At 43.7% G+C, this 13,534-nt stretch overlaps 1 protein-coding gene across 1 annotated transcript; it reads left to right on the forward strand.

Annotated features, from left to right (window-relative positions):
* The first annotated feature begins 5,272 nt into the window (after positions 1 to 5,272).
* On the forward strand, positions 5,273 to 13,020 carry CDK1 (cyclin dependent kinase 1). The gene is made up of 7 exons (XM_009484999.2): positions 5,273 to 5,309; positions 6,744 to 6,900; positions 8,018 to 8,141; positions 8,529 to 8,699; positions 9,284 to 9,447; positions 9,586 to 9,727; positions 12,907 to 13,020. The coding sequence occupies exons 1-7, from the start codon at positions 5,273 to 5,275 to the stop codon at positions 13,018 to 13,020; spliced, it is 909 nt and encodes a 302-aa protein (XP_009483274.1).
* The last annotated feature ends 514 nt before the right edge of the window (positions 13,021 to 13,534 follow it).

Raw genomic sequence — 13,534 nt, forward strand, 5'->3', positions numbered from 1 at the left:
CTTTTTTCTTTCTGGCATCCTGTCAAAATGCTACTACAGGATAAGAGCAGCAGAGGAGTTCTCCATGTTTGTTGGTAGTGGGAACTGTCCTGCTTAACAAGAGGCATTTAACAGGTTAAATGCATCACCTGAGGAGCAATGCATTAAAGAGATATCGTCCTTCTAATATTATCTTGCTTTCCTAAGTGCTACTAAATCTCTCCTACTGTACTTTTGCATTGTCATACTAACAAAATACTATTTTGTTTTTAATAAATGTTACAAGAAGCCAATCAATGTTTGTATTTATCTGCTTCTGAGTACAGTGAACACAATCTATTTTAGATACGCTCACTGGTATTCACAAACCAGTTGACAATTTAATCACACCATTATGTAAAAGACAGAATACACTTTCTCTCTTCCTTACAGTGCTGTTATTGCTGAGGAGAATATGATTAATATACGAAAAACAAGATGATATTGACTCTTGCAGCTGCCCTCTACTCAGCATAGAAGGAGTTGTTCAGAGTATTACACTGGGTTCTTAGCCACGAGTACAACTGTAATACTATAATCTGAGCTTGGCGTTGTAGGTCTGATCCTGTACGCCTTGCACAAATAGCATTGCAGTTCAAGCAAGTGGAAGTTTGGGATGCCGAAGAGGTTTTAATACATGTGCCCTTTTCCCATTTATATAACAAAATGGTAGTTAACGTCGTATTGTCAAGGTAGACCTGGATTCCTTTGCTGTTTGCCTTTGAGTTTTCCCTTGGTTTTGCACTTGGATCCGTGTTTTGCTGTAAAGGGAATTCCCACATCTGTACCTCTCTGTCCGTCTGTGACTCAGTTGTCAGCAGGCCCACTGCTACTACTTCTTCAAGCAGAACAGTAAATCCCTTCAAACACAAAAGTCAATACAAATGTAGTCATATCACTCGTCTCAAGCAGTATCGTTCGTTACTACCATGTCTAAAGCGATGATCAACCCAAGATAAGCACTATCCCGTCAGAAAGGAGACATGATTTATATCCTAAGGATACGCAGACAACAGCGAGAGGGAGGAAAACACTAGGTAAGCAGAACTGTCAGACTGATATTTGGCAAATTAATGCCATGACAGTCTATACTTACATGTACTCTGCCTTATAAGCAAGCTACCTAGAGCTTACTGCTATACAGAGAGGGACAGCGAAAGCGAGCGTGGAGAGGGTGGGCATGGAGCACGTAGCACCTCTGTTGGTGTACGCGGAGTTACGCCGTGCACAACTGTGCTGTGAAGTGACAGGGACAAGCTGAAATTGGTGTAAGCTGCTTTCGGTCAGTACCCACCGTCACGGCCACTGAGCACCCTTCGCACGCACTAAGGGTGAAGCAACCTCCGCTGTTCTTGAAGGAAACCGTCGCGCACAACTGCATTCTCCGTTGCTATAAGGTGTGGCACACAGCTGCTATTCCACCGAACATGGAGATCACGGCAAAATAATTTCCCTGAGCCGCTTACTGGTGATTAAGCCAGCACAATTTGTGCACTGAGACCGAGTCACCAGACGCGAAGGCAGGGGCGGTTATGCTGGGCTTTGAGTGCAACAGCAATCAGGCGGCTCTCAAAGCCATCCACGACCTAGTTTTTTTCTAAAGGTATCAGAAAAGGCTAAACTTGCCATCTCGGGCACCAGGCGAGGGGACCACCGCCTCGCAGAGGTTGCAGCGTTGTATGCCCCTGGCTCGTGGAGCAGTCTCCTTGCGTGCGAAACAGAGATAAGGCTGCCAGGCTCCTGTGTAAGAGAGAGCTCGTCTCCTTCGACCAGCTTTCCTTCTGGTGCCTCCTGGTCTTCACCGCTCAAAACTCGTGAGGCCATGGGGTATATGGGAAAAGATGTATTCTCAAAGAATTTGAAAACTCAGTGAGCACTCTGAGAAGGAACGGTTAGTGTGCAACAGAAATGACTGTATAAGCACAGCTAAAAAATATTTGTGTATATTTAAACTCAAGCTGGTTAAAACTGGAAAAAAAGAAAATGTCACTTTCAAGAAAATTCAGATCAGTGTATTCAGTACTTTCAGGCACAGTATATTTTCTATATAAATATAATCTGTATATATTTTTAATATAACTTATATTAATTTACAGTACTAAATGTTCACAATACTGCTAGCCCCCACCCAAAGTTAACTAAGGTTATCATATGTCTGGGATTTCCCAGACATGTTTTCTTTTTATTTGAAGGAAAAGGTGGACTTTGGCCACCTTCCTAAGGTCTCCAGACAAGGACTAGTCCAGCAGAGTCAGCAGCAGTAGCTCCGGTCCTGCTATAGGCTATAGAAAGCTCTAGAAAGCAATGCCCCCCAAAGATGTGGAGCGGGCACAGCCGGCCGGTGCTGCCGGCGCAGAGTCAGGCGCGAGGGCCGTGTCAGCCGTGTGACACAGGCACTTGCCCGAGCTGTGCCGCTGGCCCACGTGCATTGCTGAGCCCGGGCTGTGTTGGGCCCGTTACACACATAGGGAAGAGTTTCCCTGTGGCTGTGCAGGACAGAGCGTGTCAGACTCTGCTCCTACGAATTGCACCAGATGTGAGGCTGTATTTCTATCTGGGATTTCCCGGATGTACAAAAGCCTTGTTCTAGGCAGGTAAACCTTCAGCAAGCACTGGGAATATGCGATTCAAAGTAAACAGAAACCTGCGAGCATGCACACCGTATGTTGCAAAAATTCTCCAGGAGGGAGGGGGAAGCGGAGGATTTTTACCCCTGAGACGTATGTGTGTTGGGGGGGAGGAGATGGATGTGCAGCCTCTTGCCTTTGCCATGGGCTAGGGAAGAGAAGGAAGTGCACCGTAAACAGTCCTGCCTGCTGGAATCATTCTGCCAAAGAAATGCTTTTAGGGGAGAAACTGTACGTTTTTATATACAGCAGCCTGCCCTGCTTACATTTAAGAAGAGCAGCAATGCTGTCCAAGGATGTTGTAAACCAGTGCAATGAAGTAATTAAAAAATGCAGTTACTTCAGCAATGTGGAGTGGTGCTTGTACCTCGCTCCGTCAGGGGCTGTAGGCTTCCACGGGAGCGTGTTGGCCCAGGACCGTGGGTGCCGATGAGGAACGGGTGCCAGAGTGGGTCAGCAGCATTGCAGAAACCACCGTGAAACTATCCTGTAGGGGCAAGACCTATAAAACTAGAAACACATTTGCTTTGAAAATCTGTTTAGCATTGAAGGTTCTAAGTGACACAGTTTTGCAATGTTTGGAATTGTATTTTCCCAGGCTCTTTTTTTTAATCTAAGTGTATTGCATTACTACTTCTCTGAGTACCAATAGAGTGAGGTTGCAGCTGCCAGAACACTCCCTGAGCAAAGCCCGCAGGTGCCTCTCCAGTTACATCCCGGACCCTTCTGTCGGAAGCTGTGATAGCATAGGGACTACTTGTCCTTAATCTAGGAGCAGCGATACAGAACTTTAATTTGCCTACAGACATATGTCCCGGCTTCTGGGGAATTAAGTTACCCAGTGACCTTTTATTAATGCGTGTACTTTAAAAACAGCTTCAAAAGTCACAGCGGTACTTCGCAGATCAGCACCCTTGCAGCCAGAAATAATGAATTTATGCTTTGGCCGGCTGCGACATCTAAGTCCAAGAGACTTGCTCGGTTAAAAGGAGCAGCTGCAGCCACAAGCCTGGCTTGATCCAAATGTGATTATATGCCCCATACCATGCAAACAGCCTGATGTGGTGCTTGAGCAGCGACCAGTTCACCCATTCGCGCCGTCCCAGCGCACCCCGTTGCGCGGGCGCCCTCCTGTCCCATTTGGGCAGAGGATTAGACTATCGGGAACCACCCGCCCGCGGCACCACCTCCCGCCGTACCGGCCGCCAACCAAGCGGACGCCCGGCGCATCCTCAGTTTGCCGCGCCCGGCCGCGCCGATTACTACCGGGGAGGCAGAAGCCGCCTTTCGGCCTCGCTTTGGCGCCGCCGGAGCGACGCGCGCTGATTGGCCGCTTTGAATCATCTCAGCGCGGCGCCATTGGCGGAGGGCGGCGGCGCGCGGCTAGTTCGAATGCGCCGGGCCCGCCCCTGAGCGCGGCCGGGGACGTCCTCGCGGCGGGCAGCGGGCTCGGCGGCGGCTCCGCAGGTGAGGGGAGCGGCGGCCGGCGGCGGGGTGCGGGGGCTCCGGCCTGGTCCCGGCTCCGCGGAGGGGCTGGGGAGCCGCTTTTCCGCGGCTGCTGGTGCGCGGGGCCGCGTAACGGCCGGGGGGCTCTGTGGAGGTTTGGGGGGGGTGGGTGGGAGGTGTTCCGCTCCCCCTGTCGCGGTGGGGCGCGGGCTGGGCCCGCCGCTCCCGGCCCGGCCCTTTCCCCTCTTGTGCCGCGCCTAGCCCCGGCCCGGCCGGCCGGGCGGCGGAGGGGGTCCCGCTCCCAGCGGGGCAGGGTGCTGGGTCGCGCCGCGGCACCCCCACCCCCGTCCCTCCCTGACCGCGCAACGTCGCCCTCGAGAGGGAGGGAGAGCGGGAGGCGGGCCTCGGGGCTTCTCCCTCCGCCGGGCCCCGCACCGGGGGCGGCTTGGAGGCGATGCGACCCGTGACAGCGGGGCAGGAGGTGGGCCGGCACGGCAGCGGGCTCCTGGCCGCGGGCAGCGGGCTAGGGGCGAGGGCTCGCCGCCCTTCCGCGCTTGCTTGGCGACCGCCTGAGCTCGGGAACCCCCTCGGGAGCTGTAGGCCGCTACGGATTCGCTCGGTACCTCGCAGCGCTTCCGAGCCTGGCATTACAGTTCAGCTGCGCTCGCTGAAGGAGGCCAAGAGCAGCGCGGAAGGTGTGAGCTGCCAGTCCCACCGGCTGCTAACGCCTCCCAGTATCTTGTGCCCGTTAACATAGTTCAGGTTTGTGGCTCTTAAGACTGCCCTGTACTGATCAGATAACATGGGGCTGGTGTTCCCTTGCGTTGCCTTTAGATAGTAGGGTTCCTGCTACTGAGTAACTACACAAAACTAATGAGTACGGTGTGTTTTTTCAGTTAATGGAGGAGTTTTCTTCACAAAAGTCTCTTTCTCCTTTGAGTTGATGCCTAATCGTATTTTGGGATGTAGTTTCTCTAGTTGGAACCCTGAATAAAAACCCGTGGTTTTGTTGAGGAGAACGGTAAGTGTTCCACATTGCATCCTACCTATGTAAGACAAAACTAGCTTCCAAAGACCTGGCATAATTTCAGTGACTTGGTGGTGTTCAGGACAGCAACGGTTCACCCTCATGTGTGGTTTTTTTTTTTTTCCCCGTGTTCATTTCAGGCATAACCACAGCAATGGATGATTACACAAAAATAGAGAAGATTGGGGAAGGTAAGTATGGAAAACCATGAGCCTTGTAGTGTTCCACAGTCTGAGCTATCAAGTGTCATAGAAGCTCTATGCGCTCTGGCTATTAGAGGAACTCCTGAGATTCAACTAACTGGAAAAATAAGCCTGTGGTTAACTGTGGTAATTATCTCTAGATGTAAAAGCTTTCAGGCTGCTGCTCTTCTGAAGATAATGCGGTCTGTTTGAAACAACTCATCAGTGTTGAGAACTGTCTGCGTTCATATTGTTGGCTAATGGTGTAATTTTCCTCCAAGAGGGGAAAAAAGCCCAAGTGTTCTGAGGCCTGAAACCAGCTTTTCAATTTGGGAAACTCCTCCATTCCTTTGTATATGAAGTTGTGTACTAGTTGCTCCTGAAGTTATACTGTGTGTTATACTTACTTTGCTTGGAGCTGCTGGTAGGGAGTAGTGGTTCGTGGATTTTTCTGGTCACTATGCTTGTCAAGGCGAAGAGCAGATTGTAAACCTGTGTGGAGAAGTGAATTTTAAAAATTAATTTACCAAGAAGATTGCTTCAATGCAGATGTTAGTCCCAACCCCCCTTTCACTGGAAATCCAGCCTATGTTAAATGTAGAAGTTGGCGTGTTTTATAATGCTTTAGTCTTAAGTAGACTTGAGAATTTGCAGTATGTGCCTCTGAGAAGGTGTTCTCTAAGGTAATCGCAAAAGGTATGGGTTTGGATCTTAGAACAAAGCTTGGTAACTGAAGCCTTGTGCATGAATCTTTCTTCCTGAAAGAAACTTGTTTGTTTGAGCTTAATCTGAGGGATTAATGCTTCAAGAAGGGTGAAAAGAGAATACCTAAGCTGTCTTAGTTTGTTGAGGGTTCTACTTCTGTGAACACTGATTAAAATAGATTATTGATTTGAGATTTACTACTGGTTCCAATTCTAGCTTCTGCTGAGACCCACAGCACTACCCTCTCTCCTGCACTGAGGATTGTGCTAGAGGTATTTCTATAGATCTGACCAACGGATGGATAGATCTCTGATTGTAGAGGGAGCACGACTTTTTTTTGCAGCTAAACCTTTAACCTTTTAATATGATGTATCAATGGCAAAATCATAACCCCTTGGGGATGAAGAGGTATAGTGATCTTGCCTGAAAGTTAATCAACTCGAAACTCAAATAGTATCTGATTTTACAACTACATCTTCCAAATATTCAAGTTTCACACTTAGGCTACTAAGTACCCTGTCCTAACAAATGATGCTGTTTATGCGTGGCATGCTTTAAACAAAACTATTGCACGGTTAAACTGCGAAAACTAAGTAGTAGTTCTTAATCAAGCCAAATACTTAAACAAAAAGTACCTGATTGCAAGGACTGTTGCCTATGTTAGCAATTCTTATTTGCAATGACAACTGTACCTGAAGCCGGTATTTCCTATGTGCGTTTCACTGTCTTTTTGTTCAGGTACCTATGGTGTCGTGTATAAAGGTCGGCACAAAACCACAGGCCAAGTGGTTGCAATGAAGAAAATACGTCTAGAAAGTGAGGAGGAAGGTGTTCCAAGTACTGCTATCCGAGAAATTTCTTTATTAAAAGAGCTGCATCATCCCAATATAGTCTGGTATGCATATACTGGTATTTAGCTAAACTCTTTGAAGGGCACTAGGTCCCTTCAGATAAGAAATTACTTTTCCACCATTCTACTGAGGTGAGAGTTACTTTGCTTAATACAGTGTCTGCTTTGCAGCAAATAGCTGTCTTCCCAAATCCTGTATTTATACCAGTTTTCTAATTAAGACTGCCTCATGCTGCCTCTTCCCATTCTAGGAATCTAACAAGTTTTTGTTGATTTTTGTAATTTATGTAAATTATCTTCAGAGTGGTTATTGTGAGAATGGAGACAGTGTACCTTGTGAAAACTGGTTGAAGCTGTTACTTTAGTCAGTCTCTGAACTTTATTTGCCACCTTGGAATAGACCATTTGACCTTGGTGTTCTTATGTGAGCCTCCGTCATAAGTCACTTCCTTGCTGGTTTGTAGCAGAGATTCACGTGTTGTGTTATGATGCTGTCATAGCTGGCACATCTGAGTTACTGAGTGAAACTTCGATCAGTGACTACTGGACATATAGAATTGATTGCAGCTGTTGTCTTCCCCACAAAATATTTACTTCCTCTTTGATGCAGCAAAATACTTTCTCTCTAGTGTGCCTTGAAATTGGCCAAGTTCCAACCATCTAGTGTCTCTATGTGTGCTTGGGTTTAGGAACTGTTATAAACTATTAAGGATGAAGGAGATACTTAAAAACCTGTGCAAATCCCGCTGTATCTACTAGGTTCCTATTATTCCCTTAAACCTTCCTACTAATTTAGGCTCTGCTGTAATAAGCCAGGCCAGCTTCAAATGGAAGCTAGGCACCAATGCCCAGAGTCTTTTTTTTTTTAAAGGCAACAGTATTTTTTCCTCAGACTTCCTGTGTCTGATACTAGCCATGAGGGAATGTAAGTTTAAGAGGAAGCATATGGGGTGTTTATCTCAGTCTGATGCTATGTCAGATATACTTGATTTTCCAGATGCCAGTGTAACTCACTAAGTCTGTTAGTCTTTGAAGACTGAAAGCTTTTTAAGGCTTTCATAACAGGAACCTGGAAGTTCAGCTTGTATCCCTCTTGAGAGGGAGAAAGTAACCATGGGTCCATGCATTTTGCAATGGAGTTGATTGTATACTCAATTTTTAGTCTCCAGGATGTTCTTATGCAGGATTCAAGACTGTACCTCGTCTTTGAATTCCTTTCCATGGATCTCAAGAAATACTTGGACAGTATTCCATCCGGCCAATATTTGGATCGTTCACGTGTTAAGGTAATGAGGACAATTTCTTAATATAAGAGAGAAATCAATCTAAAGATGACCTACAAAGCTATAAGCAGCTCTTATTTTCAGTATAATTAACTCCTTGAGGAGAAATGAAAGGTTAAAGAAGCAGCTGTGGATAACAAGATGAATTGAGTTTTGCTCTCAAATGCCACTTCAGATTCTTTTAATTACTGAAATTAAACTGCCTTAAAATAAGCTTAAGTAAAGAATTAATTTGTGTGGCTTTGATATTAACTCAATATCTGCAATGCCTTCCATCTCCATTTTCTACTACTATGGGGAGAGCTAATGTAAGGGAACAGCTTTATTTTGCGGAACACTAACTTGTACTAAAAGTTAGTCTTTTTTTCTCCCACTTCGTCCTTTCTACAGAGTTACTTGTATCAAATCTTGCAAGGTATTGTCTTCTGCCATTCAAGAAGAGTTCTGCACAGAGACTTAAAACCTCAGAATCTCTTAATAGATGATAAGGGTGTGATCAAACTGGCGGACTTTGGATTGGCTCGAGCCTTTGGAGTTCCAGTGCGGGTATACACTCATGAAGTGAGTGAGTTGGAACATCCTCTTTGTGATTTGGACAATGCTTACTAGCTTCCTGGTAATAACTGAATATGAAACAGCTAAAAAAAAAAAATCATGGAACTTTTGAAGTCACTAAATAACAGTATCAAAGTTTATATTTCGATTTTGTTTTATTCAATGGCTTTCCATCTCCATGACTGTGGTTTTACTCTAAGGTTCCAAAGCATCTTATGAATCCCACTATTAACTTGACAATGAATCAGATGGGCCAGAACTTGTTGCTTACTGTCTTGTAAGGGCATTTTTGCTTCATTTTTGCTTCACAAAGTACTTGAGACTGAGCATTTTGGTAGCTAGGCGCTAAAGGCTTCCTGCTCTTTGGGAAGTAGTGTAGGCAACTGCTTTGCTTGCAGTAGAAACTACTGTAATGGAGTTTATGTTTATCTGAATGAATTTTGAAAGTAGTATTTTCACTAAAATTTCTATCATTGGCTATTTTAACAAAAAAAACCTGTGAATGCTGCTTAATAATGAGCCATTGGGCTTGCAGTCAATTAGAGGACCTGATTCTATAAACTCATAAAAAAATTTTCTTTGTTCCATAGGTAGTGACACTGTGGTATAGGTCTCCAGAGGTGTTGCTAGGATCTGCTCGTTACTCTACTCCTGTAGATATATGGAGCATAGGGACCATATTTGCTGAGCTGGCAACTAAAAAACCGCTTTTCCATGGGGACTCAGAGATTGACCAGCTCTTCAGAATCTTCAGGTACGTCAGGCTGAACCTTTCCTTGCTATTTGTGCAGCATTGCACAACAGTGCTGTGCACTTACTAAAAGTGCATATACATAGTAGTGCATACAGGTGTCAGACTAAACTGCTCAGTATTTTGCTTCTGCTTGCACAGAGCTTTAGGTACCCCCAACAATGAGGTATGGCCTGAAGTGGAATCCCTGCAAGACTACAAAAACACATTCCCGAAATGGAAACCTGGCAGCCTGGGAACGCATGTCAAAAACTTGGATGATGATGGACTGGACCTGCTGTCTGTAAGTAGTCTTTCTTAAACTGCTGATTAAGAAACTGAACAGGTAGTTTCAAATACTCTAGAATACATAAAGCTATACTAATTAGTCTTGGCTCAAATGAAGATACGGAGATCTTCAAACTATCAGCAGTGGTATGGGCTGTTGTTCTTGTAGAACTGACACCTTGTGTGACACTCACTTTCATAAATAATAGATGACTAGACTACTTTTCTTCTCATTAAGTAATTATGCCTCAGCTTTTTTATACTAATAAGCCAGGTACAACTTGAAAGTAAGGATGAGCTTTTACAAACAGGTCTAAGTGAAGGCTCCTGCCCACAAACTGTAGCTGTCACCTTCCTGGTGCCAGCACTGATTATGATGTGGCTGTATGGCTGCTGATCCAGTTGGGAATGTTTTTCTTTCACGGTAGCATGTAGATTAATCTTGGTGGGCTCATCTTGGTGGTCTTAACTGAATAAACAATGATGGAAGCAGCTGAATTTGATTAGCTGTGAAACCAGGGGCTTTGTTTGAATCAGTCTGTAGTGTCTGTCTCAATTGCCTTAAAATTTTGAGTTCAAGTTTTTTTTGGCTGTGGTGGATTAACTTTTAATTAGTATATTTTGTGTCTAGTGTGAGTTTACTTTAGTTATGTGGCCATGCAGTTGAACTACCACACTAAGCTTTCATTTGACAAGCTCTTCATGAGGCTTTTCCATTTAGTGCTCTTCCAGCTCGTGTGCTGCCACTGTGGACTAATTTAGATCGCACCTTAGGCGTGACCTTAGATGTACCTTGGTGACTTGTCCGAATGCTGCATTTATACAGTGCAGACTTGCATATCGGGGTGTGGGGCGGTGCTCTACGTGTCTTAAGATAAGCTGAAACTTCAGAACCGTTTTGGTACAAGGGGAACCTTGTAGAGCAATTACCTGTGTAGCTGGCTCATGTTTTTAAGCAAAGTCGTTTGTTACCTATATTGGTATGGCTATGGCAAAATACTCTGAAGTGGTGTTACCCAGGAAGCTCAAATGACCACAATTTTTCACAGCTGTTCTTTGTGAGAACAGAGCCACAGTTCAGACTGACAACCTGAACAACACTTGTTAAACATATAGTTGTTTTGGATAGCTCCCTGAACCTTGTAGTGGTACTGTTTTGCAGAGATAACTGACTTAAGCTGGGAATAATTCCTCTGTGTCCACTGACAGCATCATTATTAAATCAGTTTGAAGTAGAATTGTTACTGATTGTATTTGCAAACTAAAATCAATTGAACAGACAAGCAAATCTTGTTGATACAGTCATGTAACTGGCCTAAGTACTCATCTGAGCTTAGTTGTGGCTTCATTGTGTAAAATCAATGTTTTGGGCTGCTGCTAATAAAGGCAAAAAAAATTACTTGTTCCTCAAATGGTGTTAACACAATACTAATCTCAAAGCCTATGCTGTAAAATCTTGTATAGTTTCGCCTTAAATTGTTGAAATTTTAGCCTCCTATTAATGCCTGGCAACAGTGGTATGGCTGAATTCTTAGGCATCTGGAATCCATTTAAGTTTCCTATAGCACTTTTAAGCCTGAAGCAGTAATACAACTTCAAGGCAAAAGAACTGAATATCTCATTCTAGAGCACAAGCTCAAATGTGTCAACGAAAATGTTAATTTTTCCTTGTATGGACTACTGCAGATGGAAGTAGTGCTTAAAATAGCTATCTTTGAAAAGGGGTTACATATTTTTGCGTTAAGACCAATTGCTTGAGTGAGGTTGTAAACGTAAGACTTTTGTAAGCTAAATGACTTCTGTGGCCAGCATTTCAAAGCACTTAATGGCTGTCGTCAAAAGCTTTGGTCTATCGGACACTAAGTTTCAGGAAAAACTATGTTCCAGACTGCTCAGAAAAGAAATGGTCACTTAATTTATCAGCTGAAGTGCTGTAGTCTCAATGTCACAGCACCCCTTTTTTCAGAGAAATTTGCCCTTTTTTGCCTGAGTCAGTTTTAAGAGAACCTTTGATATCAGTGTTAGCTATAGGATACTGTTGTTCTGGGGGTAGCGCTAATAGGAACCTGTCACTTAAGGTAAAATTGGATATACAATGTTAAATCTAGAAATAGTGTTGCGTTTGGCAGGAGTTCAGAGAATATAAATGCAAATTCAGTGGTTTAAATCAACTTGGAAGACTCCCTGTAGGATGAAGTCTAAAGACAGTTGAATGTCAAGACTGAATACTGGGCAGAGTAATACTGGTTAAGAATTTTTTTCTCCTGAATGATAAATTTGTTGTGGGGATGGGGGACAAGCAGTTGGTACAATCCGGATTACTTGAATTTGAAATGTACTTTCCTTTAGTAAGGAGAAATAAAAGCAAAAAGACCTTGCAGAGACTTTGCTAGCTTTAGGTCTAGTAGAAAACAAAGTGCTTCATTCCTTTCCTCTTTTTGGCCCGTGGCTGTATGATAGAGACTACAGATGTTTTGTTTTTGTTTTGTTTTTTTTTTAAACTGCTAGCAAAACAAATCTCTTGCTTGTTCTAGATGGTTCTGGGGGCTATTTCAGTGGCTCTGGCATCCCCTCTATTTGCTCTCATCAACTTTTATTATTGATGTGTTCAGCTGAAGTAACTTACTGTAAAGAAATTCAAGTTTTCAGACTTGGGGTTTCTTCAGTTCTACCTGCTTTTATAGTACTTTCCCGTTTGAACTCTGTAACTGAGTGATCACTCTTACATTTCAACTGTAAACCACTGCACCAAGCTGGGTAGAAGCAATGCAACATCAGTTTCTTCAATGTCAGCTTAACAAAACAAGCACAGGACCACTTGTCCTTCTAGGCGTTTTGGGCCTCAACAGCCTAAAGCTTACTAATTTCCCTTAGTTGAGAAGCTGAGACAAATAATCACTGCCACTTGATGCCTGGTTCTGGATTTAGTTGAGTGCATGTGGTACCTTGATACATGCATGGGCTTGGTTATTGAATGGGAGAATAACTGTTTCTTGGCTTTCTGAGATGTTATGCATTACTACTGACCTACTACTGACTTGTAGGTGGAAATGACCTCTCCCTCTGAGTAACCGTGGGTCATGGGGGGAAACGTATCTTTATGGCTACTTGATTATTACTGTGGTTCAATATCTATTTAACATGATTTTAGTTCCCATTTCATGAGGAATTAAATATGTTTCCTTTTTCTTCCAGAAAATGTTAATTTATGATCCTGCAAAAAGAATTTCTGGCAAAATGGCCTTGAACCATCCATATTTTGATGACTTGGACAAATCCACTCTTCCTGCTAATCTGATTAAGAAATAATAGACCTTTGGACTAAATCAACCACCAGTGTGAAACAATTGAGATTACTTTTAATGTTAAGTCTGTCTGTAACTTGTATGTCCGTCTTTCTGCTCTAAAACTGTGGCTGTGTTTTAGTTTGTTTTGGTTTAAGTGTTATCTAAATGTAAATATTAACCTATTAGTGCTGAGTTCAAATACAGTGCAAATATTGCTGCCATTAATGCAGTGAACTTTCTATAAATAAAGCTTTAAATCCAGTGAAGGACTGAACTTATTTCTAGATTATGGGTGCTCTACAAAAGGACTCTTTTCTTTGGAGTGTGCTGGTAAGGTACCACTTGTCTAAAAAAAGCGGGGTAACCTAAACTACTAAATTGCTGTTCTTGATATGATGGGAAGATAGGATAGGAAATTCCTCTGAAGTTTGAGTTGTTCCAGTATAATGTCAATTTAAAATTTTATGTGAGCATGGCAATCAATGTGCCAAAGGACATGTAAATGAGATATTTTGAACTGAAGAATTGCAGATTAT

Source organism: Pelecanus crispus, chromosome 10 (assembly GCF_030463565.1).
Source record: "Pelecanus crispus isolate bPelCri1 chromosome 10, bPelCri1.pri, whole genome shotgun sequence".
NCBI lineage: Eukaryota > Metazoa > Chordata > Aves > Pelecaniformes > Pelecanidae > Pelecanus > Pelecanus crispus.

Excerpts from the sequence above, each read along its gene's own strand:
- CDK1 (XM_009484999.2), top strand. The coding sequence starts at position 5,273 with ATGGATGATTACACAAAAATAGAGAAGATTGGGGAAG. Across the intron at positions 8,142-8,528 it reads TGGATCGTTCACGTGTTAAG|AGTTACTTGTATCAAATCTT; the intron begins GTAATGAGGACA and ends TCCTTTCTACAG. Across the intron at positions 9,728-12,906 it reads ATGGACTGGACCTGCTGTCT|AAAATGTTAATTTATGATCC; the intron begins GTAAGTAGTCTT and ends TTTTTCTTCCAG.